Source organism: Giraffa tippelskirchi, chromosome 6 (assembly GCF_054371585.1).
Source record: "Giraffa tippelskirchi isolate mGirTip1 chromosome 6, T2T-mGirTip1v1.2.pri, whole genome shotgun sequence".
In the NCBI taxonomy this organism is placed as follows: Eukaryota; Metazoa; Chordata; class Mammalia; order Artiodactyla; family Giraffidae; genus Giraffa; species Giraffa tippelskirchi.
Window position 1 is genome coordinate 91,235,407 of NC_137280.1, and position 25,476 is coordinate 91,260,882.

At 50.9% G+C, this 25,476-nt stretch overlaps 1 protein-coding gene across 7 annotated transcripts in view; it reads right to left on the minus strand.

The window, feature by feature from the left end:
• Positions 1-6,888: 6,888 nt before the first annotated feature.
• Positions 6,889-25,476, minus strand: part of TYK2 (tyrosine kinase 2) — a 28,464-nt gene continuing 9,876 nt past the window's right edge. For 2 of the 7 annotated variants that reach the window (XM_081498201.1, XM_081498199.1), the window contains exons 8-26: positions 24,512-24,878; positions 23,585-23,794; positions 23,331-23,488; positions 18,425-18,533; positions 18,140-18,329; positions 17,947-18,050; positions 17,612-17,794; positions 17,449-17,536; positions 16,464-16,591; positions 15,153-15,288; positions 14,917-15,071; positions 13,377-13,527; positions 12,568-12,665; positions 12,104-12,296; positions 11,608-11,726; positions 11,042-11,214; positions 10,690-10,807; positions 9,065-9,175; positions 6,889-8,878 (exon numbers count right to left, since the gene is read on the minus strand). In XM_081498201.1, coding sequence (XP_081354327.1) covers positions 8,744-8,878; positions 9,065-9,175; positions 10,690-10,807; positions 11,042-11,214; positions 11,608-11,726; positions 12,104-12,296; positions 12,568-12,665; positions 13,377-13,527; positions 14,917-15,071; positions 15,153-15,288; positions 16,464-16,591; positions 17,449-17,536; positions 17,612-17,794; positions 17,947-18,050; positions 18,140-18,329; positions 18,425-18,533; positions 23,331-23,488; positions 23,585-23,794; positions 24,512-24,878 — 2,926 coding nt within the window. In that variant the 3' untranslated portion in view covers positions 6,889-8,743. Of the gene's footprint in view, positions 8,879-9,064; positions 9,176-10,689; positions 10,808-11,041; positions 11,215-11,607; positions 11,727-12,103; positions 12,297-12,567; positions 12,666-13,376; positions 13,528-14,916; positions 15,072-15,152; positions 15,289-16,463; positions 16,592-17,448; positions 17,537-17,611; positions 17,795-17,946; positions 18,051-18,139; positions 18,336-18,424; positions 18,534-23,330; positions 23,489-23,584; positions 23,795-24,502; positions 24,879-25,476 lie in introns of all 7 variants that reach the window. The other 5 variants (XM_081498200.1, XM_081498198.1, XM_081498197.1 and 2 more) reach the window with 4 other exon arrangements.

Here is a 25,476-nt window from a genome sequence, read left to right on the forward strand (position 1 = left end):
ATGATGACTATAGAATATCATGAATGTATTTAATGCCATAAAATTATATACTTAAACCATTTGTGTGTGTTTAGTTGCTCAGTCACGTTTGACCCTTTGTGACCACACGGACTGTAGCCCACCAGGGTCCTCTGTCCATGGGATTCTCTAGGTAAGAATACTGGAGTGGGTTGCCATTCCCTTCTCCAGGAGATCTTCCCAAGCCATGGATCAAACCGCATCTCCTGTGTCTCCTGCATTGAAGGCGCATTCTTTATCCACTGAGCCATCAGGGAAGCCCCTTAAATCATTTTAAAATGGTTAAAATGATAACATACATATTCATAATAAAATAAAGTGACATCCACCTATTTTGATTTGTGTCCAAAACATGAGATGGATTGACAGATGGAATGGATAGATAGATGGAGAGACACAGTATGATAAAGAAAATTTAGCACCATAGTAATTGTGGAACCTATGGGCTTCCCTGGTGGCTCAGTTGGTAAGGAATCCGCCTGCAATGCAGGAGACCTGGGTTCAATCCTTGGCCTGGGAAGATCCCCTGGAGGAGGGCGTGGCAACCTACTTTAGTATTTTTGCCTGGAGAATCCCCATGGACAGAGGAGCCTGGCAGGCTATAGTACATGGGGTCACAAAGAGTGGGACACAGCTGAGCGACTAAGCATAGCACATGAATATTCACTGCACTCTTCTTCCAACTTCTCTGAATGTCTGTAATTGTTCAGATAAAATGTTGGAAAAGAAAACCTGCCTCTTGATTGATCAGGTGGCGGCTTGTGTCACAACAGGAGGGACAAACATTCCCTGAGTGTCACCTGCTGAGAGGACTCACTGCCGTTTGTGAGAGAGACTTGCCCCAAAACTGGACACGGAAACTGATGCTTGGTTGGTCAAACTGAGAACAGAGGAATATGTTAAACTACATCACAAGGACACCGTCAGACTGGTGAAGTCTACAGTACAAACAGCTGAGTTTCTTCAACAAACATGTTGCAAGGGGGGAAAAGGAAGAAGAGGAACCCAAAACTTACAGAACTTGCCTCCAACCAGAAGCAGTGCATGAACCTTGTTTGGATTGTTAATAAACATTTTTTGTTTATTGATTTTACATACCTATTGGCTGTGGCGGAACTTAGTCATGACATGTTGGCTCTAGTTCCCTGAGCAGGGATAGAACGTGAGGCCCCCTGCATTGGGAGCACAGAGTCTTAGCCACTGAACCATCAGGGAAGTCCCCTGTTTGGATTTTTATTTGAATGAACTGTAAACAACCATTCATCAAATATTGAAGAGACAATTGGGAAAATCTAAACACTCTAAACTATACAATGATATTGAGGGATGACTGTTTAAACTTCTCAATTACGATAATGACATTGTAGTTATTGCTTGTGGTAACATCTCTCATCACTACGAACAAAGCTAGTGGAGGTGATGAAATTCCAGTTGAGCTATTTCAAATCCTGAAAGATGATGCTGTGAAAGTGCTGCACTCAATATTCCAGCAAATTTGGAAAACTCAGCAGTGGCCACAGGACTGGAAAGGGGCAGTTTTCATTCCAATCCCAAAGAAAGGCAATGCCGAAGAATGCTCAAACTACCGCACAATTGCACTCATCTCACACGCTAGTAAAGGAATGCTCAAAATTCTCCAAGCCAGGCTTCAGCAATACATGGACTGTGAACTTCCAGATGTTCAAGCTGGTTTTAGAAAAGGCAGAGGAACCAGAGATCAAATTGCCAACATCCGCTGGATCATCAAAAAAGCGAGAGTTCCAGAAAAACATCTATTTCTGCTTTATTGACTATGCCAAAGCCTTTGACTGTATGGATCACAATAAACTGTGGAAAATTCTTAAACAGATGGGAATACCAGACCACCTGACCTGTCTCTTGAGAAACCTGTATGCAGGTCAGGAAGCAACAGTTAGAACTGGACATGGAACAACAGACTTGTTCCAAATAGGAAGAGGAGTACGTCAAGGCTGTATATTGTCACCCTGCTTATTTAACTTATATGCAGAGTACATCATGAGAAACGCTGGGCTGGAAGAAGCACAAGCTGGAATCAAGATTACTGGGAGAAATATCAATCACCTCAGATATGCAGACCACACCACCCTTATGGCAGAAAGTGAAGAGGAACTAAAAAACCTTTTGATGAAACTGAAAGAGGGGAGTGAAAAAGTTGGCTTAAAGCTCAACGTTCAGAAAACTAAGATCATGGCATCTGGTCCCATCACTTCATGGGAAATAGATGGGGAAACAGTGGAAACTGTCAGACTTTATTTTTTTGGGCTCCAGAATCACTGCTGATGGTGACTGCAGCCATGAAATTAAAAGACGCTTACTCCTTGGAAGGAAGGTTATGACCAACCTAGATAGCATATTTAAAAGCAGAGACATTACTTTGCCAACAAAAGTCCGTCTAGTCAAGGCTATGGTTTTTCCAGTGGTCATGTATGGATGTGAGAGTTGGATGGTGAAGAAAGCTGAGCGCCGAAGAATTGATGCTTTTGAACTGTGGTGTTGGAGAAGACTCTTGAGAGTCCCTTGGACTGCAAGGAGATCCAATCAATCCATCCTAAAAGAGATCAATCCTGAGTGTTCATTGGAAGGTCTGATGTTGAAGCTGAAACTCCAATACTTTGGCCACCTCATGCGAAAGGTTGACTCATTGGAAAAGACCCTAATGCTGGGTAGGATTGGGGGCGGGAGGAGAAGGGGACGACAGAGGATGAGATGGTTGGATGGCATCACCGACTCGATGGACATGAGTTTGGGTAGACTCCAGGAGTTGGTGATGGACAGAGAGGCCTGGCATGCTGCAATTCATGGGGTCGCAAAGAGTTGGACATGACTGAGCGACTGAACTGAACTGAACTGAAAGCTCAACATTCAAAAAACTAAGATCCTGGTATCCGGTCCCATCACTTCATGGAAAATAGATGGGGAAACACTGGAAACAGTGTCAGACTTTATTTTTTTGGGCTCCAAAATCACTGCTGTTGGTGATTGCAGCCATGAAATTAAAAGACACTTACTCCTTGGAAGGAAAGTTATGACCAACCTAGACAGCATATTAAAAAGCAGATATTAATGGGATGACCCAGAGGGATGGGATGGGGAGGGAGGTGGGTGGGGGGTCCAGGAAGGGGAACACATGTAAACCCATGGCTGATTCATGTCAATGTATGGCAAAAACTATTACAATATTGTAAAGTAATTAGCCCCCAACTAAAATAAATAAATTTATAAAAAAAAAAAAGAAAGAAAAAAAAAGAAAAAATAGGTGAATTTCAAATTAAAAAAATAAATAAATAAAAAGCAGATATTACTTTGTCAACAAAGGTCCATCTAGTCAAGGCTATGGTTTTTTCAGTAGTTGTATGGATGTGAGAGTTGGACAGTGAAGAAAGCTGAGTGCTGAAGAATTGATGCTTTTGAACTGTGGTGTTGGAGAAGACTCTTGAGAGTCCCTTGGATTGCAAGGAGATCCAACCAGTCCATCCTAAAGGAGATCAGTCCTGGGTGTTCATTGGAAGGACTGATGTTGAAGCTGAAACTCCAATACTTTGGCCACCTCATGCAAAGAGTTGACTCTTTGGAAAAGACTCTGATGCTGGGAAGGATTGGGGGCAGGAGGAGAAGGGGACGACAGAGGATGAGATGGCTGGATGACATCACCGACTTGATGGACGTGAGTTTGGGTAAACTCCGAGAGTTGGTGATGGACAGGGAGACCTGGCGTGCTGCGATTCATGGGGTCGCAGAGAGTCGGACACGACTGAGCGACTGAACTGAACTGAACATCTTTCAAGATATATTCAGTTTTAACAGATGAAATGCCATGATTTCTGGGATTTGCTTCCCAGTGATCCAGCGGCAGCGGTCAAGTTGAAACAAGACTGGCCATGGGGAGACTTCCCTGGTGGTCCAGTGGCCAAGACTCTGGGCTCCCAATGCAGGGGGCCCGGGTTTGATCCAGGGTCAGGGAACTAGATCTCACATGCTGCAACAAAGCTCCTGAGTGCTGCAACTAAGAGCTAGTATGGCCAAAAAAAAAAAAAAGATGGGCCATGAGTATTAGAAGCTGTTGGTGCTGGCTGTTGGTTAAGTGTGTGTGTGTGCTAAGTCACTTCAGTCCTGTCCGACTCTTTGCGACCCTATGGATCATAGCCCTCCAGGACTGAACCCACATCTCTTGGGTCTCTTGCACTGGCAGGTGGGTTCTTTACCACTAGTGCCACCCGGGAAGCCTTTCTTGGTTAAGTGTAGGTTCATTATATTATTCTTCCTGGTTTTGAATATGCTTTAAGTTGTCCATAATGAAAGTTTAAAAAAGGTAGCTTCCCAATGCAAACTACTATACATAGAACGGATAAGCAACAAGGTCCTGAGATCTGATCGAGGCACTCACCTTCTCCCACACATACATCAAAAATACTCAACCTAGAAGGGTGGGATGGAGTGGGAAATGCGAGTGAGGTTCAGCAGGGAGGGGACACATGTAGACTTTTGGCTGATTCACGTTGATGTATGGCAGACACCAACACAATATTGCAAAGCAATTATCCTTCAATTAAATATACATAAATTAAGAAAAAAATACATCTACAGGGAATTCCCTGGCAGTCCAGTGGTTAGGACTCTGTGTTTCCACAGCAAGAGACATGAGTTTAATCCCTGTGCTTAATCACTCAGTCGTGTCTGACTCTTTGCAATCCCTATGGACTGTAGCCCACCAGGCTCCTCTGTCCATGGAGATTCTCCAGGCAAGAATACTGGAGTGGGTTGCCATGTCTTCCTCAATCCCTGGGGGAACTAAAATCTCACCTGCTGCCTGGCTGGAAAAAAAGTCTGCAGAACACTGGCAGATGTCAGACTTCTAAAAGAGCAAGAAAATCTCCACGTAACTGGGTAGGACAAAAGAAAAACAAGAGAGAGAAACAACAAGGTCCCACTGTATAGCACAAGGAACTCTACCCAACATCCTGTGATAAACCATAAGGGAAAGTAATTTTTTTAAAAAAAGAATGCAAAAAAAAAAAAGCTGCCCCCAAAAAAGCCAAGATAATTTTGAAAAAAGAATGAGGAGAGACCTGCCTTATCAACAATCGAAATATTTTCTGGTGGCAACGACTTTCTAAATTACTGGGTTGATCGTGCAGCTGTTCCCATTGGGAATCTATCTTGCAGGTGTCCTTGAATGTGGGGGAAGCCATGTGAGCACACAGTCACTCACTATAACGGCAGCACATGTGCAGCAAAGGATTCAGAATGAATACATGAACCTCGGCAGAGAACAAATGCTGATAATTTTTTTTTTCTTAAGTGCTTTCTTTTTTAAGATTTATTCATTTTTGGCTGCACTGGGTCTTCGTTGCAGCTTGGGGCTTTTCTCCAGTTGTGGTGAGCGGGGGGCTCCTCTTAGTTGTGGTGCCTGGGCTTCTCATTGTTGCAGAGCATGGGCTCAGTAGTTTCAGTTCCCAGGCTCTAGAACACAGGCTCAACAGGTGTGGCACATCAGCTTAGTTGTTTTGTAGCATGTGGGATCTTCTCGGACCAGGGATCGAACCCGTGTCTCCTGTACTGGCAGGCAGATTCTGTATCACTGAGCCACCGGGAAAGCCCACTGATGCCTTTTGAATGATGAGTTACAACACAACCATAAAATAGAAAGCTTGCCTCCAAGACCTGTTATGTGGGGGCTGGGTGGGGGGAATAGGTTAGAGCTCTAGATAGCAGTGCATATTATTCTTTTTGTGAATAATGGGAAAACATGTGTACGGATTGCCTTATGTCTGCATAAAATGTGTCTGGAAGCCAAAACAGGAAACCAGATGACATTAGTTGTCTCCCAGGGAGGTGACAATGGTGGGTGAAGGACAGAGGAGGGAAACATTTCAGTACTTATGTCAATATTACCCATCCAAAAAAAGAGAGGGGGAGGATTTAGAATTATACTGAATATTTTATTTAATTATTTTAAAACTAACCTAATCAACTTTTTTCTTTTTATGTATTTATTTAAAAAATACTTGACTGCAGCAGGTCTTAGTTGCTGGCTCATGGGAGCTTCGATCTTCATTGCAGCACGAGAGCTCTAGTTGCTGTCTGTGAACTCTTAGTGTGGCATGTAGGACCTAGTTTCCAGACCAGGGAATTGAACCTAGGCACCCCCGTGCATTGGGATTGTGGAGTATTAGCCATTGGACCACCAGGGAATTCCCTGATTATTTAATTTTAAAAGCCATTATACGAAATTCCCTGGCTGCCCAGTGGTTAGGACTCTGTGCTTTCAACACTGTGGACCTGGGTTTGATCCCTGCTCGAATATCTAAGATCCTGCAAGTTGCAAGTTGCATGGCCAAAAAAAAAAAAGAAAAGAAAAAACTGTTATAAAAAGAAAACATCACTAGATTCATGTGAAGTTATCCAGCCAGGAAAGCTGCAATGCAGAGGGTCTTGAGAAATCCCTGGGGAAAGAAATTTAACTGTCTTCCATAAGGTGGCTTCCCTGGTAGCTCAGCTGGTAAAGAATCTGCTTGCAATGCAGGAGACACTGGTTCGATTCCTGGGTTGGGAAGATCAGCTGGAGAAGCGACTGGCTACTCACTCCAGTATTCTTGGGCTTTCCCGGTGGCTCAGTTGGTAAAGAATCCACCTGCAGTGTGGGAGACCTGGGTTCAATCCCTGGGTTGGGAAGATCCCCTGGAGAAGGGAAAGGCTACTCACTCCAGTATTCTGGCCTGGAGAATTCTATGGACTGTATAGTCCATGGGGTCGCAAAGAGTCGGACAGACTGAGAGACTTTCACTCCACCATGTAGCTGACCCATCTCAAGAACACCCATTAAGTAGAAACATGTTGGCAAACACCAGATTAATAATATCAAATGTTTATTAAGCATTTGTTTGCATATCTCTCTGCTAAGTATTTGATGACCTTACTAGCTCTTTACATTAGTCCTACAAGGCAGCATGATCTCCATGCTGTCCAAGGGACTCTCAAGAGTCTTCTCTAGCACAATTTGAAGGCATCAGTTCTTCGGAACTCAACCTTCTTTATGGTACAGCTCTCACATGGACATCATGCTCCTTAAAGGAAATCAACCCTGAATATTCACCAGAAGGACTGATGCTGAAGCTCCAATACTTTGGCCACCTGATTCGAAGAACTGACTCACTGGAAAAGACCCTGATGTTGGGAAAGATTAAAGGCAGGAGGAGAAGGGGGTGACAGAGGATGAGATGGTTGGATGGCATCACCGACTCAATGGACATGAGTTTGAGCAAACTCCAGGATATGGTAAAGGACAGGGAAGCCTGGCATGCTGCAGTCCATGGGGTTGCAAGGGGTCGAACTGAACAACAACGAGGCAGCAAGTAGGAATATCCCAAGTTCATAGTTGAGAGCTCAGGCTCAAAAAGGGGAAGCCATGTGCCTGAGGTCGCACAGTGAGAAAAGGGTGAAACTGGCAATCTTATCTACATGGCATGTGGTCCCCCAGTCCTTCGTTGATATATTTAACATATATCTTGAGGGCCTTCTGTGTTCTAGGCACTGGTCTAATTGCTGGCTGGTTATTTAGAGGTGAGCAAAGGCTGAAGATTTGAATCCTGCTTCTTTGTCTGTGAGTGTCTGGCCCTAGCTGCAGTCCTCAGGGGAGCAGATCCTTGATGAAAAAGGGCCCAGGGACCACGCCTCTAGCAGAGGAAATACCAGTTTATACCCTGTTAGGGGAGATAGTGGGCTCAATGGGCAGGAGCTAGGGGAAGGCAGAAAGATCAGATTCGGGACTTCCATGGTGGTCCAGTGGTTAAGACTCCACACTTCCATTGCAGGAGGCGTGGGTTTGATCCCTGGTTGGGGAACTAAAGTCCCACATGCTTTGAGTGGCACGGCCAAAAAAAAAATCAAATTCAAGGGCCTGGTTAGCTCCTTGCTTGTCCTGGGTCCCTGAGGAGTCTGTGTCAAGCTCATGACTTTGGAAGGGTCCATGATTTGAATGTTTGTGTCCCTTTAAAATTCCTATGTGGAAATCCTAAATTCCAAAAATGGGGCTTCCCAGGTGGCTCAGTGGTAAAGAATCTACTTGCCAATGCAGGAGACACAGGAGATGCAGGTTCGATTCCTAGGTCAGGAAGATACCCTGGCGTAGGAAATAGCAACCCACTCAGTATTCTTGCCTGGAAAATTCCATTGACAGAAAAGCCTTGTGGGCTACAGTCTATAGGACTGCAGAGAGTTGGACATGCACACACACACACACACACACACAAAGTGATGGTATTATGGAGGTGCATAGGCCATGAGGGTGATGGCTTCATGAATGTGATTAGTGCTCTTATAAAAGAGGCTCCAGAAAGATGCCTTGCCCCCTTCCACCTTGTGAGGACACAGTGAGAAGGCATAGGCTATGAACTAGGAAGAGGGCTTTTACCAAAATTCAACCATGTTGGTACCTTGATCTTGGACTTCCTAGCCTCCAGAACCATGAGAAATAAATTTCTGTTGTTTATAAACCACTCGGTCTGCAGTATTTTGTTATAGCAGTCCAAATGGAGTAGGTCTAGGAAAGTCAGTTCACTGGGGTGGGGTCTTCAGATAGTAGTAAGGCACAGGGAGTCGGTGAGGCTGGCCTCCCATCTTGAGCTCCTCTTAGGTTAAGGACCAGGAGTTGCTCTCAGTAGGTACTGTCTGCTCCAATCCCCTCAAACAGAGCTGCTGGTGGGCTTCAGCAGACACTGAACACTGAGGGTGCCTGGCCTTGGTATTTCTCGTGGTATGATCTGAGGATGGGTATGAGGCTCTGGAAGGTCGGGCGGAATGAGGCCTCTGCCTTCCAGCAGTCCTTCATGAGGCAATAGATCTGGGGAAAGGAAAAAGTTTGTTATAGCAGTCCAAACGGAGGAAGTCTAGGAAAGTCAGTTCACTGGGGTGGGGTCTCGGGACAGCGGAAAGGCCCAGGGAGTCAGTGAGGCTGGCTTCACCAGGGTGTGAACTCCACTTTCTCCCTGCTCCGATAGTGGGGGAGGGGGGAAAGGGAGGATCTCACCTCAGAGGGGCATCTCTCTGGTTGTGGCAGCCTCTCCCCTCGTTCCAGCAGCTCCGTGAGCCTCAGCACCGTCATCTGCCCCTGAGTGAGGCCTATGAGCTCAATGAATTTCTGCAGAAGAAACAAGAGAAGCTGTTTTTTAAGAGGTAGAGCTGCCTCAATAGAGGTCAGGAGCCTGGAGCTGGATGGCAGGGGTTCTAAGGGACCCTCAGGGGCCTATAGAGGATGAGATGGTTGGATGGCATCACTGATTCAGTGGACATGGACTTGGGCAAACCTCAGGAGATGGTGAGGGACAGGGAAGCTTGGTGTGCTTCAGTTCATGGTGTTGCAAGAAGTCAGACATGACTTGGCAACTGAACAACCATTTCTCTGCTGTATAACTTCAGACTTATGACTTCACCTCTCTGGGCCTTGGTTCTCTCATCTGTAAAATGGGTGATAAAATCTACCACCTGGGGTTATTGTGAAGTTGGATAAAACTTTTTTTTTTCTTTTCTGGCCACACCATGTAGCATCTTGGATCTTAGTTCCCCCACCAGGGATTGAACCTGCACCCCCTGCATTGGAAGCAAGGAGTCTTAACCATTGGGCCACCAGGGAAGTCCCTAGATAAACTAATATTCATAGTGTAAGTCTGGATTAGATGTTTCGTGTTATTATTAAGCCTCCCAGCTAGTTGTTTTTGCCTGTTGAGAATCTTATTTTCTCTTCTCCTATATATGCACTCTGATTGGCTTTGGGCATAAAGCCCTAGCATACTCCAGGCTCCTCCTCTTGGTCCAGAACTACACAGTGATTGGCTTCCTTGAGGGCACAGTGAACCAAGCTGGACCAGTCAGAGTCCTGAATCATGCTGGAAAGAGAAAGATTCTCCTCCTCTCAGCTAGGTCCACTGTAGCCAAAGCAGGGGGTGGGCTTGCTTTGCTTTTTTTTTTAAAGGGAACGCCCACTTGAAAAATGCTGTGCTGTGTTTAGTCGCCCAGTCGTTTCCGACTCTTTGCGACCCCATAGGCTGTAGCCTGCCAGACTCCTCTGTCCATGGAATTCTCCAGGTAAGAATACTGGAGCGGGTTGCTAAGCTCTCCTCCAGGGGATCTTCCCAACCGAGGGATCAAACCCAGGTCTGCTGCATTGCAGGCAGATTCTTTACTGTCTGAGCCACCAGGGAAGCCCATGAATACTGGAGTGGTAGCTTATTTCCAGGAATGGAACTGGGGTCTCCTGCATTGCAGGCAGATTCTTTACCAGCTGAGCTACCTGGAAAGCCCTTGAGAAATGCTAACAGTGGTTAAGACTCCATGTCCCACTGCATGAGGCACAGGTTCAATCCCTGTCAGGGAACCAAGATCCCTCATGCTGTGTGGTACAGCGAAAAAAAAAAAGCTACCACAGAGAACAGCAGAGTCAAGAGACGGAGAAAACTGGGCTCCTGATGACATCTGAAGATCTACATCAAGCCATGTTCCCACTGTCCCCCTGGGGTTCGCAAATGGCAGAATTAGCTGTTCCTATTTGAGTGCGTTTCTCTCACAATCAAAGCCTTCTGCAGTGTAAGTAGCCAACTTTACAGAATAGGACTGTGAGGCACAACTATGGGGTTAGTGCGCGGGCTTGGCTCTCACCGAGGGGGGGCTCTGGCTGGAGTCACAGTAGGTCAGCAGCTCATACATGATGACCCCAAAGGACCAGACGTCTGATGCATAGTAGAACTTACACTCCTTCAGGCACTCCGGGGCATACCTGGGGAGAAAAGGCACTTAAGCCATGGGCCAGGCCAGATTGGAGTCCTTATCTGAGGCTTAGGAGCCCTGTGGCCCCAGTTAGGACCCCACCCTTAAGAGTGGAGGGGCAGGGTCACTGAACCCAGGCCCTGTTGTCTGGGACCCCAGCATACATCTGCTCCACCCTGTCTGCTCCGGGTGACCGCGGCACCGCCCACCCATCCCTCCCGCTGGGTCCCGCCTGGTTGGTTACCAGAACACAGGACTGTCCCCATCCTCGCGCACGCAGTAATACTCGTGGCCTTCGGGCACGGCCTTGGTGAGGCCGAAGTCCCCGATCTTGACCAGCCTGTTGTTGTCCAGCAGCACGTTGCGCGCGGCCAGGTCTCGGTGCACGTAGTGCTGTGTGTGCAGGTAGGCCATACCCTGGGGGTGGGGCGAGTCTGGATCAGTGCGGGCAGGGCCTGGCCTGAGGACGCGTGACCAGAACAGGGCATGAGAAGCGGGCAGGATGGCAGACGGGGCGGGAGCAGAGCCGAACAGCAGAGAAGGGGCCGCAAGCGCAAGCGGGCGCTCCCGGGCAGGGGGCGAGAGAATTAGGAGGAGCCAGGCGCTGGGCGGGATGTCAGCGGTGGGAAATAGATGGGTTGGGGGTATGGGCCGGCGAGGGTGTGGCCCGATGATGGATGATCGGCTGAATAGACAAGGATGGAAGAGAGCCCGCCCAGGGATGGCGGGTCGAGGCCAGCAGAGGGGATCGGAAGCTCAGGCCAGGCCAAAGAGGGGGTAGGTTCCGGGAGTAGGGGCGGGCCGGCCCACCTCGGAGATCTGCAGGGAAAAGAGCAGCAGCTGGGCCAGCCCGACATTGTGCCGGGGCAAGTAGTCTCGGAGGCTGCCCAGTGGCATGTATTCCATGACCAGCTGTACCGACTTTTCGCCTGAGAGGGGCGAGAGGGGCAGCCCATAAGGGCGGTGGAGGCTAGGACCGCGGGCTGTCCACCCTGCACCCCCTAATCCCAAGGTCGGGAAGGAGAGCCAAGACCCGTCCACACTAGGACCTGTCCTCAGGGGGAACCATCAAATCTCGACCCGTCCCCTGGCAAGGGAGCTGACATGGTTCCCACCCATCCTGACTTCAGAAAAGTATCTCAGAATGGAAAGGAGGCAGCCCGGCCTCACACACCTTGGTGTCCACAAACTGCATTCTCTGCCTAGGACTGAGAGGCGGAGGGCACGACCAGGTCATGTTGGCCCCGCCCACAAAGCCCCACCCAAGCACTAGTCCCGCCTCGTTACCTTTCTAGGCCCCGCCCACCTTGGTCCTCGCAGCAGCCCTTGTACTTGACGATGTGCTTGTGGTAGAGCGTGCGTAGGATGTCGATTTCTCGCCTCCAGCCCGTCCGGAGCTGGGGACCGCAGCCTGCCTTGAGGGCCTTCACGGCTACCATCTCACCAGTGCCGTCGTTGGTCGGGTCGTAGCAATACAGGCTGACCTTTCCGAAGTGACCCTGGCCGGAGTGTGCAGGACGGTCAGCCCCACCCCAGCTCCCCAAGCCCACTTTCCAGGCAGGTCTGTTTGGAAAATCCTAGGCCCCGCCTGCTCCTTGTTGATAGGGACCCCTGGGAGCCGAGGCCTCCCTTTCAATTCCCCAGGGCCTCCCTTGAAGCCAAGGGTCTCTAAGGCCAGAGCTTTCTTACAGCCTAGGCCCTGCCCCCGTCTTCCAGGTCCCACCCTGGGCATCCAGGCCCCGCCCCCAGCCCTCAAGGCCCCGCCCTCACCTCACCCAGATCCCGGATCTTTTTCAAATATCGCTTGTGGAAAACCGTGGGATCTGAAGCCAGTGAATCCGGGCTCACAGACAAGACATCAGCGAGATCTGGAAGAATCACAGTGGGTGAGTCCAGACGACCGCCCTCTCCCCCAAAGAGCCCACACTTGGGGGCACAGAAAGCCGATGACTGCTACCCACCCAGCTCTGATCCTCCAGACAAGGAAACTTTCTTTGCAAGGGCTGAAAAATTCCATTTGTCTAAAATGCATAGTTGACTGCACCAAAACCGACACCTGGGATGTTTTGAGATTGGGTTAAGGGCACAAACTTTTTATTAACAACCAAAACATTTGCCAGGGTCTAATTCATCCAAAGCTGTGGCTCTCCCCAAGCAAAACACTGAGAGCTGGGGGCGGGAGGGGGGGGGCTTCGCTAGTGGTCCAGAGGTTAAGAATCTGCCTTGCAATGTAAGTGACACTGGCTTGATCCCTGGTCCAGGAAGATCTCATGTGCTGAGGGGCAGTTAAGCCCCATGTGCCACAACTACTGAGCCCACACACTGCAACTACTGATACCCGTGCACCTAGAATCAGTGTTCCGCAACAAGTGAAGCCACTGCAATGAGAAGTCCAAGCACCACATCTAGAGAATAGCCCCTGTTCACCACAACTAGAGAAAGCCCGCACACGCAGCAATGAAAACCCACCACAGCCAAAAAATTTTTTTTAAAAATCTTGGGGGCACCATGCCTGTGTCAGCAGGGATCCCAGCCCTTCCCTCCCTTCTCCAGGGTCCCTGCCCTGGCGCGGTGCTCACTCTGGGGCTGTAGCTGAGTGAAGTCACGTAGGATGGTGCGGAAGGAAGGTCGCTGTGCTGGCTCGTAGGTCAGGCACTGGCTGGTGAGTGTGGCGAGCTCTGGGCACGAGGGCTCGGGCAGTTTGTGCTGCTTTTGGTAGAAGCGCTCTTTCTGGTGGGGAGGAGACTAGGAGTCAGTGTACGCCCTCAGTCCTGGTCCCGCAGGAGGCAGAGTCAAGTCCTCAGAGGGACAGGGTGGACCAGTCAGCTCCTTGTTCTTGTCATTCCCATTTTACAGATGAGGCCACTGAGCCTCCGCAAAGCGATGCAGAGCTGGCCATCACTGCAGAGTCTGGACTGGAACCCAAGTCCAGCCGACTGTGCTGTGCTGGAGCATCTTAACTTTGGCCTTTTCTGCTTGGATTTCCACCTGCCTCTGAAGATGGAAAGGAGGCAGTCGGGCCTCGCCCACCTTGGTGTCTACAAACAGCATCCTCTGCCTGGGACTGAGAGCCTCTAATTGGCCAGGTCCTGCTGGCCCCACCCACCAACTCCCAGGAAGTTCCTATGGTCTTCAGCTCCCTGAATGCACTAAGGCCTCCTAGCTTTTGCACAGGCTGTGTCCACCACCTAGGCTGCCCCCGCCACCTAGGCTGCCCTTCCCAGCCTGGGACGTTGTGGTACTTCTGCACTTGGATTAAAACCTCCTCTGGGAAGTCTTGTCCCACCCCTCAGCTGGGTCAGGGGCATCATTTGGGAACCCCTCCTCTCCACAGCCTGTGCTCCCTCCTTGATGGCCTGCACACACTGCCTAAAACTAAAGCATGTGACCTGAGACGTCCCTGGTGGTCCAGTGGTTAAGAATCTGCCTTCCAGTGCAGGGTATGCGGGTTCAATCCCTGGGTGGGGAACTAAAGATGCCACACGCCACTGGGCAACTAAGCCCGTGCACCGCAACCAGAGAAGCCTATGTGCTGCAGCTACTGAGCCTGTGTACTCTAGAGCTCAAGCGCCACAACCAGAGAGCTGCTGGCACATTGCAGCGAAGACCCAGAGCACCCCAAAATTAAAAAATAATAATAAATAAATACATTAAAAATTATCACTTTATAAAAATAAATAAAGTATGTGACTATCTGTTGTGACCACGACCTTATGCGGCTTCCCACGTGGCGCTAGTGGTAAAGAACCAGCCTGCCAACGCAGGAGATGTAAGAGACGTAGGTTCGATCCCTGGATTGGGAAGATTCCCCTGGTGGAGGGCATGGCAACCCTCTCCAGTATTCTTGCCTGGAGAATCCCATGGAGAGAAGAGCCTGGTGGGCTACAGTCTGTAGGGTTGCACAGAGTCACACACGACTGAAGTAACTGAACAGGCACAACCGTATGAGGTCATGACTACAGTTCACTGCAACTGACAGATGAAACTGATGGAGGCCCAGCAAGATGAGGCTGCACGGCCAAAGGGGAGGCAGCTCTGAACCCTGAAACTTGCCCTCTGGACTCCTTAGGGGGTGCCAGCCCTCTTTGTGGGAAGGGCCCAGGGGTGCTCCAGCCATACCTCAGAGGGACTGCGGCCCTGCAGGGGGGCCTCACCGTTGAAGCAGATCTCCAGGAGGGTGGCACCAAAGCCCCACTTGTCGGCTGCGGTGCTCAGGCTGTTGGCTCCACCAGACAGGCATTCGGGGGCTGTCCAGGGGATCCGCTCCACCCGCTCTGGGGGCCAGGGTCAGAGGTCAGCAAGGTAAAAGGAGTGGGGCAGCCCATCCCTGTGCCCAGCACCTCCTGGGTCCTCACCCTCCCTGGAGAGGGCACTCAGGCCCACGCCGGGGTCGCTCAGCTTGATGAAGGGGCTGGTGCCCTCCGCCAGCCCCAGCCGTGCCAGCAGGATGTTCCGGCCACACACGTTGCCATGAACCAGGCTTTTGTCTTCCTGGAGTGGGGTGGAAAGAGGGTGTGGTCACTGGGGGCTGTAGATCCTACCCCTACCCATCCCACATGGCCCACATGAAAAAGACAATTGCGGTTATTATGCATATGGCAGTACATTGTCATAGTGACAAAGCAGTCCAAGGTCCCCAGTGAGTCCTTCTTGTTTTCCCAGCACTGGAGGCCAAGGCTCTCAGACAGGAACAAAAGGCCAGAGGACCTCACTGTTATCCTCAGCCCAGGTCAGGTACACTCCTGCCCCAGGTCCTCTGCATTGTCTGTTCCTGCTGCCTGGAATGCACCTCCCCTAGATGTCCTCATACCTGCCCCACATCACCTCCAGGTCCCCTTAGTGAGACCTTCCCCAACCCACCTATTTAAGGCTTCGCCTCTTCCCCAAACTGCAGCAAATCCTCATCTCCACCTCTGCTTTTTTTCCCCATAGTTCTTGCTACTTTCTGACACATCATGTAATATATTTAATTATTACTGGGCTGGGCAAAAAGTCCATTCAGGTTTTTCTGTAAGATGCTATGGAAAAGCCGGAACAGACTTTTTGACCAACCCAATGTTTCTTGTTTATCCCTCCCAAGTAAAATGCCATCTTCTCCCAAGAACAGAGACTTCTGCCTATTTTACTCTCTCCTGGATCCCCAGGGCCTAGGACAGAGCCTGGCACACAGAGGGTGTTCTGGAAACAGGTGACTGGACCAAGGGGGGCTGGGGATGAGTGGCAAGAAAGAGCAAACAGAAGCAACTCCCTTAGGGTCTTGGATATCAAGCTGGGGAATCAGGGGAACATGGGAGCCACAGGGGTGGGTGAGCAGAGGAGGTTCATGGAAAGACCTAGTGGGTAGAGGGATGTGTTGAGGCCTCTATACCCAATGTGGGGGCTTCCCAGGTGGCACTAGTGGTAAAGAACCCACCTTTCAATACAAGAGACATTAGGGATGTGGGTTCAATCCCTGGGTCGGGAAGATCCCCTGGAGGAGGGCATGGCAACCCACTCCAGTATTCTTGCCTAGAAAATCTCATGGATGGAGGAGCCTGGCAGGCTACAGTCCACAGGGTTGCAAAGAGTCAGACACGACTGAAGTGACTTAGCAAGCATGCTCCCCTGAATGTGGGGGCTGCCCTGGCCCTCACCACCCACCCAGGCCCGGCCTGCAGGCCACGCACCAGGTAGCTGAGGGCGCTGGCCAGCTGCTGGGCCACTGCCAACTTCCAGGCCAGGGGCACGCGGCCCCTCTCCCGCCGCAGCCACACGTCCAGGGGCCCGTGCTCCACATACTCGGTCACCATGATGTCTGCAAAGGCCCGGTCACTTTAGGTGCTGCACACCCGCACACCTTTCAGAGTGCCAGGGGCAGGACCCAGGGGCTGAGGCTCCCCTGGGGCAGGGCGCCAGGGGAGACTTGGGAGTGGCTTTGGGGAGAAGAGAAACGTGGGCTGGACCGCAGGGTGAGGCCAAGGTACAAGGTGGCACTAGGGTCCAGGGTAGGGCTGCAGCAGACAGGAGGCTGAGAGTAAGTGATGGAGGTCAGGAGGTGCCGGGGGGAGGTGCGGATGATTGGAGGGAGAGGAGCTGGAGGTTGGAGCCTGAGTGACACTTGGATCACCCAGGGCTGGGGTGCCTATGCATTGGAAGGGGTGTGGGGTCAGCACGCGGGCCAGTATTAGGGAGAAAGCAGGAGAGATGGACCTTTGGGTCTGGGGGCTGCCCGTGGCCACCCTATACAATGAAGTACATGCAGAGGAGGTTGGGGGAGGAACAGGGGCTGAGGTCTGGGAAGACAGGGGGGCAAGGCTGGGGTCTACATGGTGCCACAGCATAGAAGGGGTCAGAAGGTACACAGCGTGGGGCTGTTGAGGTGGCTGGTGGCAAAGGGAGTTTGGGATGCAGTCTGGAGTCAGAGGGGAGGTGGAGGGTTGGGGTGTAGCCAGGGATCAGGGTGCAGGTAAGGGTCGAAGTGTAGACAGGGTTCAGGGTGCAGGTGAGAGTCGAACAGGCACAGACTGGGGTGTGGTCAGGGCTCGGAGTGTAGCTCAAGGGGTCAGTGTACAGTCAAGGATAAGGATGAAGGTCAAGAGTATAAGTGGGGCCCGGCTGTCAACGGAGGGGGGATGTTGGGTGTGTGTGTGGGGGCAGGACAGGGCCACTCACTCTCGGAACCGTGTACGAAGACGCCGTGCACGAAGACCAGGTGCACATGGGAGACCTGGCTCATGAGGCTGGCTGTCTCGTAGAAGGCCTGAGGGGATGGAGCAGGTTAGGGGGCCACAGACCCCTTCATCCTGCCCCCTACCCCCTGGCTGCGCTCACTCACCAGGGCGATGTCGTGGTGACTGGGGTCTAGCACCTTGAGTACCACACGCAGCTCCTGCCCACGGTCCCCAGCGGGCATGGGGGGCTCCTCACCATCCGCCTTGTCCTCCTCGGGGCCTCCGCCCCCCACTCGCAAGAGGCCCTCATACACATTGGTCCTTGTGCCCTGGCCCAAGTGGGATAGCTGGGGGAACGTGGAGGGGAAGATCTCCATGACAACGGCTTAAGGCTGCCTCTCTGGTGCCCGACACCTCCCCCCATCCCACCCCCATCCCCCATCCCAGTCTCACTGCCCCCCATCCAGCTCCCCCCCTCCTCCCCACCCCTGCCACGCACCTGGGTGATGTCTTCCTGGCGGATCCGGTAGAAGCTGAGATGACTGAGGTTAAGCGGTCTGGTGCTGGCCTGAGGCCCCCGCGTGACCATGAGGTTGGAGATCTCTGGGGGTGGGAGTAGCCCCTGAGAGCTGTCACAGATGGGAGAGGCCTCCCCCCACCCCAGTTCCCTCGAGGCACCCCCATCTCCATACCTCCCGGCCGGGGCAGGCAGCAGCGACGCAGGGAAAAGCAGTCATCACCAGCCCGCAACAAGCAGTCCTGCAGGGCGGCCCGCAGGTCCCGCACGCTGGTGAAAGACCGGTTCCAGCCCTCCAGCATGACTGTCCCGGCCCGTAGCTCGATGGGGAACTTCCGTAGGCGCAAGCCCTTGGTACCTGGAGCCTGGAGCTGGCAGCAGCAGGGGTGGGGGCGGTGAGCAGGGGTCCAGGCAGGGAGCGCGCCCAGCCCCGGCCCAGGACCCCCCGCCCCACGCCCACCTGGTCGCGCTGGGCCACTGTGAGGATGAGGCGGTGGAGGTGGCTGGTACTCCAGTGGATAAGGTAGAGGCCAGCCTCGGGCTTCAGCTTGGCCAGCACGAATGGCTCCCTAGGGAGATGGCGGGTAGGGAGCGGGGGACCATTAGGGCAACTGGGGGCACTGCTGGACCCACGCCTGGCAACAAAGACACATAAAACCTGCCCAGCAGGGCACACTCCCAGCTGGGAGAAATGTCAGACACTGTGTCTGAACACACACATGAAATGTCACACTGTCCCACGCATGAAAACTCACACACAGACACGGAACAGGCACACACTCATGCATGATAATTGTCAGACACCATGGCAAACAAGGCCACACACACACACACACACACACACAACACACACACACACGCAGAGGAAACAGCTGTCAGATGGCAGATGGACACACGCCCAGCCACAGACCCCGCCACTTCCAGTTCAGTTGTTCAGTTGCTCAGTCATGTCCAACTCTTTGCGACCCCATGAACTGCAGCACACCAGGCCTCCCTGTCCATCACCAACTCCCAGAGTTTACCCAAACTCACGTCCATTGCGTCGGTGATGCCATCCAACCATCTCATCCTCCGTTGTCTCCTTCTCCTGCCTTCAATCTTTCCCAGCATCAGGGCCTTTTCAAATGAGTCAGTTCTTTGCATCAGGTGGCCAAAGTATTGGAGTTTCAGCTTCAGCATCAGTCCAATGAATATTTAGCAATATTCCAATGAATATTCAGGACTGATTTCCTTTAGGATGGACTGGTTGGCTCTCCTTGCAGTCCAAGGGACTCTCAAGAGTCTTCTCCAACACCATAGTTCAAAAGCATCAATTCTGCGGCACTCAGCTTTCTTTATGGTCCAACTCTCACATCCATACATGACTACTGGAAAAACCATAGCTTTGACTAGATGGACCTTTGTTGACAAAGTAATGTCTCTGCTTTTTAATATGCTGTCTGGGTTGGTCATAACTTTCCTTCCAAGGAGTAAGCGACTTTTAATTTCATGGCTGCAGTCACCATCTGCAGTGATTTGGGAGCCCCCAAAAATAAAGTCTGTCACTGTTTCCACTGTTTCCCCATCTATTTGCCATGAAGTGATGGGACCAGATGCTGTGATCTTAGTTTTCTGAATGTTGAGCTTTAAGCCAACTTTTTCACTCTCCTCTTTCATCAAGAGGCTCTTTAGTTCTTCTTTGCTTTCTGCCATAAGGGTGGTGTCATCTGCATATCTGAGGTTATTGACATTTCTCCCAGCAATCTTGATTCCAGCTTGTGTTCATCCAGCCTGGCGTTTCTCATGATGTACTCTGCATATAAGTTAAATAAGCAGGGTGACAAGATACAGCCTTGATATACTCCTTTCCCTATTTGGAACCAGTCTGTTGTTCCATGTCCAGTTCTAACTGTTGCTTCCTGACCTGCATACAGATTTCTCAAGAGGCAGGTCAGGTGGTCTGGTATTCCCATCTCTTTCAGAATTTTCCAGTTTGTGGTGATACACACAGTCAAAGGCTTTGGCATAGTCAATAAAGGAGAAATAGAGGTTTTTCTGGAACTCTCTTGCTTTTTCGATGGTCCAACGGATGTTGGCAATTTGATCTCTGGTTCCTCTGCCTTTTCTAAATCCAGCTTGAACATCTGGAAGTTCATGGTTCACGTACTGTTGAAGCCTCACTTGGAGAATTTTGAGCATTACTAGTGTGTGAGATGAGTGCAATTGTGCGGTAGTTTGAGCATTCTTTGGCATTGCCTTTCTTTGGGATTGGAATGAAAACTCACCTTTTCCAGTCCTGTGGCCATTGCTGAGTTTTCCAAATTTGCTGGCATATTGAGTGCAGCCAGCACTTTCATAGCATCATCTTTTAGGATTTGAAATAGCTCAACTGGAATTCCATCACCTCCTTTGTTCTTAGTGATGCTTCCTAAGGCCCACTTGACTTCGCATTCCAGGATGTCTGGCTCTAGGTGAGTGATCACACCATCGTGATTATCTGGGTCATGAAGATCTTTTTTTGCATAGTTCTTCTGTGTATTCTTGCCACCTCTTCTTAATATGTTCTGCTTCTGTTAGGTCCATACCATTTCTCTCCTTTATTGAGCCCATCTTTGCATGAAATGTTCCCTTGGTATCTCTAATTTTCTTGAAGAGAACTCTCGTCTTTCCAATTCTATTGTTTTCCTCTATTTCTTTGCACTGATCACTGAGGAAGGCTTTCTTATCTCTCCTTGCTATTCTTTGGAACTCTGCATTCAAATGGGTATATCTTTTCTTTTCTCCTTTGCTTTTCGCTTCTCTTCTTTTCACAGCTATTTGTAAGGCCTCCTCAGACAGCCATTTTGCTTTTTTGCATTTCTTTTTCTTGGGGATGGCCTTGATCCCTGTCTCCTATACAATGTCAAGAACCTCCATTCATAGTTCTTCAGGCACTCTATCAGATCTAGTCCCTTAAATCTATTTCTCACTTCCACTGTACAATCGTAAGGGATTTGATTTAGGTCATACCTGAATGGTCTAGTGGTTTTCCCTACTTTTTTCAATTTATGTCTGAATTTGGCAATAAGGAGTTTATGATCTGAGCCACAGTCAGCTCCCGGTCTTGTTTTTGTTGACTGTATAGAGCTTCTCCATCTTTGGCTGCAAAGAATATAATCAATCTGATTATGGTGCTGACCATCTGGTGATGTCCATGTGTAGAGTCTTCTCTTGTGTTGTTGGAAGAGGGTGTTTGCTATGACCAGTGCGTTCTCTTGGCAAAACTCTATTAGTCTTTGCCCTGCTTCATTCTGTACTCTAAGGCCATATTTGCCTGTTACTCCAGGTGTTTCTTGACTTCCTACTTCCTACTTTGTCGCCACTCCCAGGGTGACACACACTAGTCTGGCACACACACAGAGGTCAAAGCTCACAGACACAGCTGCTCCCCCAGTGTAACATGACAGTCCAGAGGCTGGCATCCCAGACCTAGAGGTGAGCACGGTCATAAACACAAAGAGGTACCACAAGATGACATAGCCCCACGGGCCCTGGCAGCTACATAGACTGAATGCTTGCGTCCCCCTAAAATCCCTGTGTTGGACTTCCCTGGTGGCTCAGCAGATAAGGATCCATCTGACAATGCAGGGGACATGGGTTTGATCCCTGCTCTGGGAGAACTCCACACGCTGTGGAGCAGCTAAGCCCACAAGCCCCAACTACTGAACCCCACTAGCCCTAGAGCCTGTGCTCCACAACAAGAGAAGCCCCGGCAATGAGAAGCCCGCACACCACAACTAGAGAGCAACCCTTGCTCGCTGCAACTAGAGAAGAGCCTACTCAGGCAAAAAGCAACGGAGACCCAGCACAGCCAAAACTAACTAAACAAATAAAAGTGTAAAAAAGACTACAATTCCTGTGTTGAAGCTCTAACCCCCAAGGTGATGGCATCAGGAGGTGGGCCTGCGGGGAGGTGATCAAGTCATGAGGGTAGAGCCCTCATGAATGGGATTAGTGACTTATAAAAAATGGGCCCCAGAGATCTCACTCACCCCTTCCACCATATGAGGACACAGCCAGAAGGCTGAACTTGTGGTTATGAAACAGGAAGTGTGTTGAAGCCTCTTATGAAACAGGTTCTCACAGACATCAGATCTGTTAACACCTTGCGCTTGGACTTCAGAAATATAAGTGTCTGTGGTTTCTAAGCCACTCAACCATTGGCATTCCATTTGAATGGACTAAGACAACACTGACATGGCCCACAGACTTCCATGAGGCCACAGCCCCTTGACAGGTGAGGAGGCCTCACCCTCCTCTGGTGGACAGACTAGGCTAGGAGGGGTGAGACCTCTTATGACGCACCCCCCCCCACCCCCGGCAGCTAGTCCCAGTGTCACAGGTAGGACAAGGGATACCCAGGCCAGAGGAGCTGACAGTCATAAACCCTAACGTGGCAGCAAACGGGATGGCCCCCACACACACACCAATGACCTTATAAGCCCTGACACTCAACCTTCTCAGCCACACATGTCCAGGCAGGCGTGCTCAGCGACTCACAGTAGCCAGGGGTGAGTCACATTACAACTCCAGGGGTGGAAACACCGAAATGTATATCTCAATGGCTACCAGCATCTGAGAAACACACAGCCACGCAAAAGTCACCAGGCAAGTGTGAAAATATGCACTGACATTTAAAATGCAGTTGGGGGACTTCCCTGGCGGTCCAGTGGTTAAACTCTGTGCTTCCATTGCAGGGGGCACAGGTTCAACGTTCAGTCCCTGGTCGTGGGGATTGAGATCCCACAACCTCATGGCAATGTCAAAAAACACAACAAGAGAAACAAGACAAAATCAAATGCAGTCACCAGAGCAGTGACACAGCTGTTAAACATCCAGACATGCATGGGGACCCAGTCCCAAAGCCAGGCACTCTCAGAATGGCACACCACCCACGTCATTACAGGTGCCCCTCTCCCTGCATAACCTCTGCTTGCACACATGCATGGGTCACATATGCACCCACGTGAGCACTCACTGATGTGAACGCATGTACAATGCGATATGAGTGAATCCTTGCACAGTATACGCAGGCCCATACAGACACACATGTACACACTAGACACAAATGCTCGCACACACATGCATCCACATACATGCATATAGATTCAGGACACACACATACTGATATGTACTTACTGAGACTTGAATGCCTGCACACCGGTGTGCACTCTTACAGGTGGGTGGACACACAGGCCTTCCCACCCTAAGACGCACAGGCACACACCAAGACATCAACGTGCACACACTTCGTTTAAACTCCACAGTCCCTAGAGCTCACTGTCCAGCTGGCGGCTGCCCCTTCTGCCCTGTCCCCACCCCACCGCCACCACCTCCAAGGCACTCACAGCAGGGGTCCATGGATACCATCCTGGATACTCATCACCAGCCGTGGAGGAGCTACCTCGTGGCACAGGTAGTGGTTTGAGTCGGCAGTCAGGCGAAAGTAGCCATCCACTAGCGACGCCAAGGACAGGGCCGCGGCCCGGGAAGGCAGGGTCAGCTCCTGCAGGCCGGGGGTTGGGGTGGGGGGTCATCAGGCAGGCATCACAGGCCAGAAGCATCTCCCCTTTCAGCCCAGCTCCACAGCCCCAGGCCCCACCAGGCACTTGTTGTCCTGACAATGGATGCTGACGTGGCGTTCCTTCAGCACCATGTGGGTGATGTCCTGGAAGTCGCAAAAGTAGGACCAGGGGGTTTCCCGAGGCCTGTCCACTGGCTCGCTGCCCGCCTCCTTGGCCTTCATTTTCTTCCCAGATGGGTTAGCATCGGGCATCCTGCTGCCGCCACCACCACCATCATCACCAGGCCCCTGGAAGCCAGCATGTGGGGCAGGTGAATAGAGCACGGTTGTGCCCTTTCAATCCCCCTGCCCTTCCCTCCCTGGGGAGAGGCAGAAGCCGGAGGGACCAGGTTACCTATTTGGGCATCTATCCATGAGTGCAGTGTCACAGGCTAGATGGGGGACCCATCCAGAGAGATACAGTTACCAGAAGATGGAACTTCGGGGAGGGTAGAAAGGGGGCTCCTAGCCCTCTTGGCCCCAGAGGTCAAAGGTGTTCTCCAGAAGCAGAGATCCTAGTCATCAGCTCCCCAGGGGTGGAAGGGGGGTAGGCAGAGGATTTATCACCCTGGGGTTGAGACAGCTGCTGTCCTTCTATTGAGGGCCAAGCTAAAGGAAATGGGCTTGGCCTGGAGCTGATGCAGGTTGACCAGGTAACCAAGTATGTTGCATAGACTTTTAATTCCATGGCAGACTAGAAGAATGCTGTATTACCGAAGGGTTCCTGAACCAATATGCATCAGAAATGCTTAGGCAGAACATTAAGACTGAACTTAATTCTTGATTGCAAGCCTTATTAGAGCCTTTGGGACACTATCCAAGAAACAGACGTCTACGCACAGACAGTCATATCCCAGAGCTATGTAGGGAAAACCACCTTTGCCATAGCCACCTTCCGAGGCCAAAGTCAAGGCTGAGCAGGAGCCCACACCCTCCACTGTGAGATGGTAGAAGCACCCCACTCACCTCCGCCAGTACCAGCCGCCACCGGATGCCTTCCGTGCCTGACACCAGCACCTCGTGGGTGGGGGGTCCGGCAGCAGACTCAGACCCGGGGTCGGGAGAGGCCTGCCCACCGTCCCGGATGTAGCAGGGCTCCCCCTCGGCCTGGGACAGCAGCTCCAGGTGGCACACGGGCACACGCTCTGTGCCAAAGCGGGGCGCCAGTCGCTCGAGTGTGGCCAGGTACTTCACCATGACGACCTGCTGGGAGAGGCAGCCCGGCTGGAAGGCCCGCAGGAACTTGCGGAAGATGCTTCGTTGGCGCAGCCGTGTCAGAGCATTGTGCTGCCGGATCTGCCGCCGGAAGGAGCGTGGGATGCAATCCTTGAAGCTGTAGGGACGACCAAGAGGGGCAGTTCAGGGGCTCCAGCTGGGTGATAATGGGGAAGTGGTTTAACCTCTCTGAACCTCAGCTGCCTCGTCTAGAAGACAGGCAACCTAAATGCCATCGACAGATGAGCAGATAAAGATGTGGTGTACATATATAATGGAATACTATGCAGCCAAGAAAAAGAATGAAATCATGTCAGCTGCAGCAACACAGATGCAACTAGAAATTGTCATACTGAGTGAAGTAAGTCAGAAGGAGAAAGAAAAATACCGTATGATACCACTTATATGTGGAATCTAAAACCCGACAGGGACTTCCCTGTTGGTACAGTTGGTAAGACTCTGTATTCCCAATGCAGGGGGCCTGAGTTTGATCTCTGGTTGGAGAACTAAGATTGCACATACCACAACTAAGCTTGTGTGCCACAACTACTGAGCCCCATGCATTCTAGAGACTATGTACCACAACTAGAAAAGCCTGCACAACACAGTGAAGAAAGTGCAGCCAGAAGTTTTAAAAATTAATAATTAAAAATAAAATATGACACAAATGAACTTCTCTACCAAACAGAAGCAGAATTATGGACATAGAAAACAGA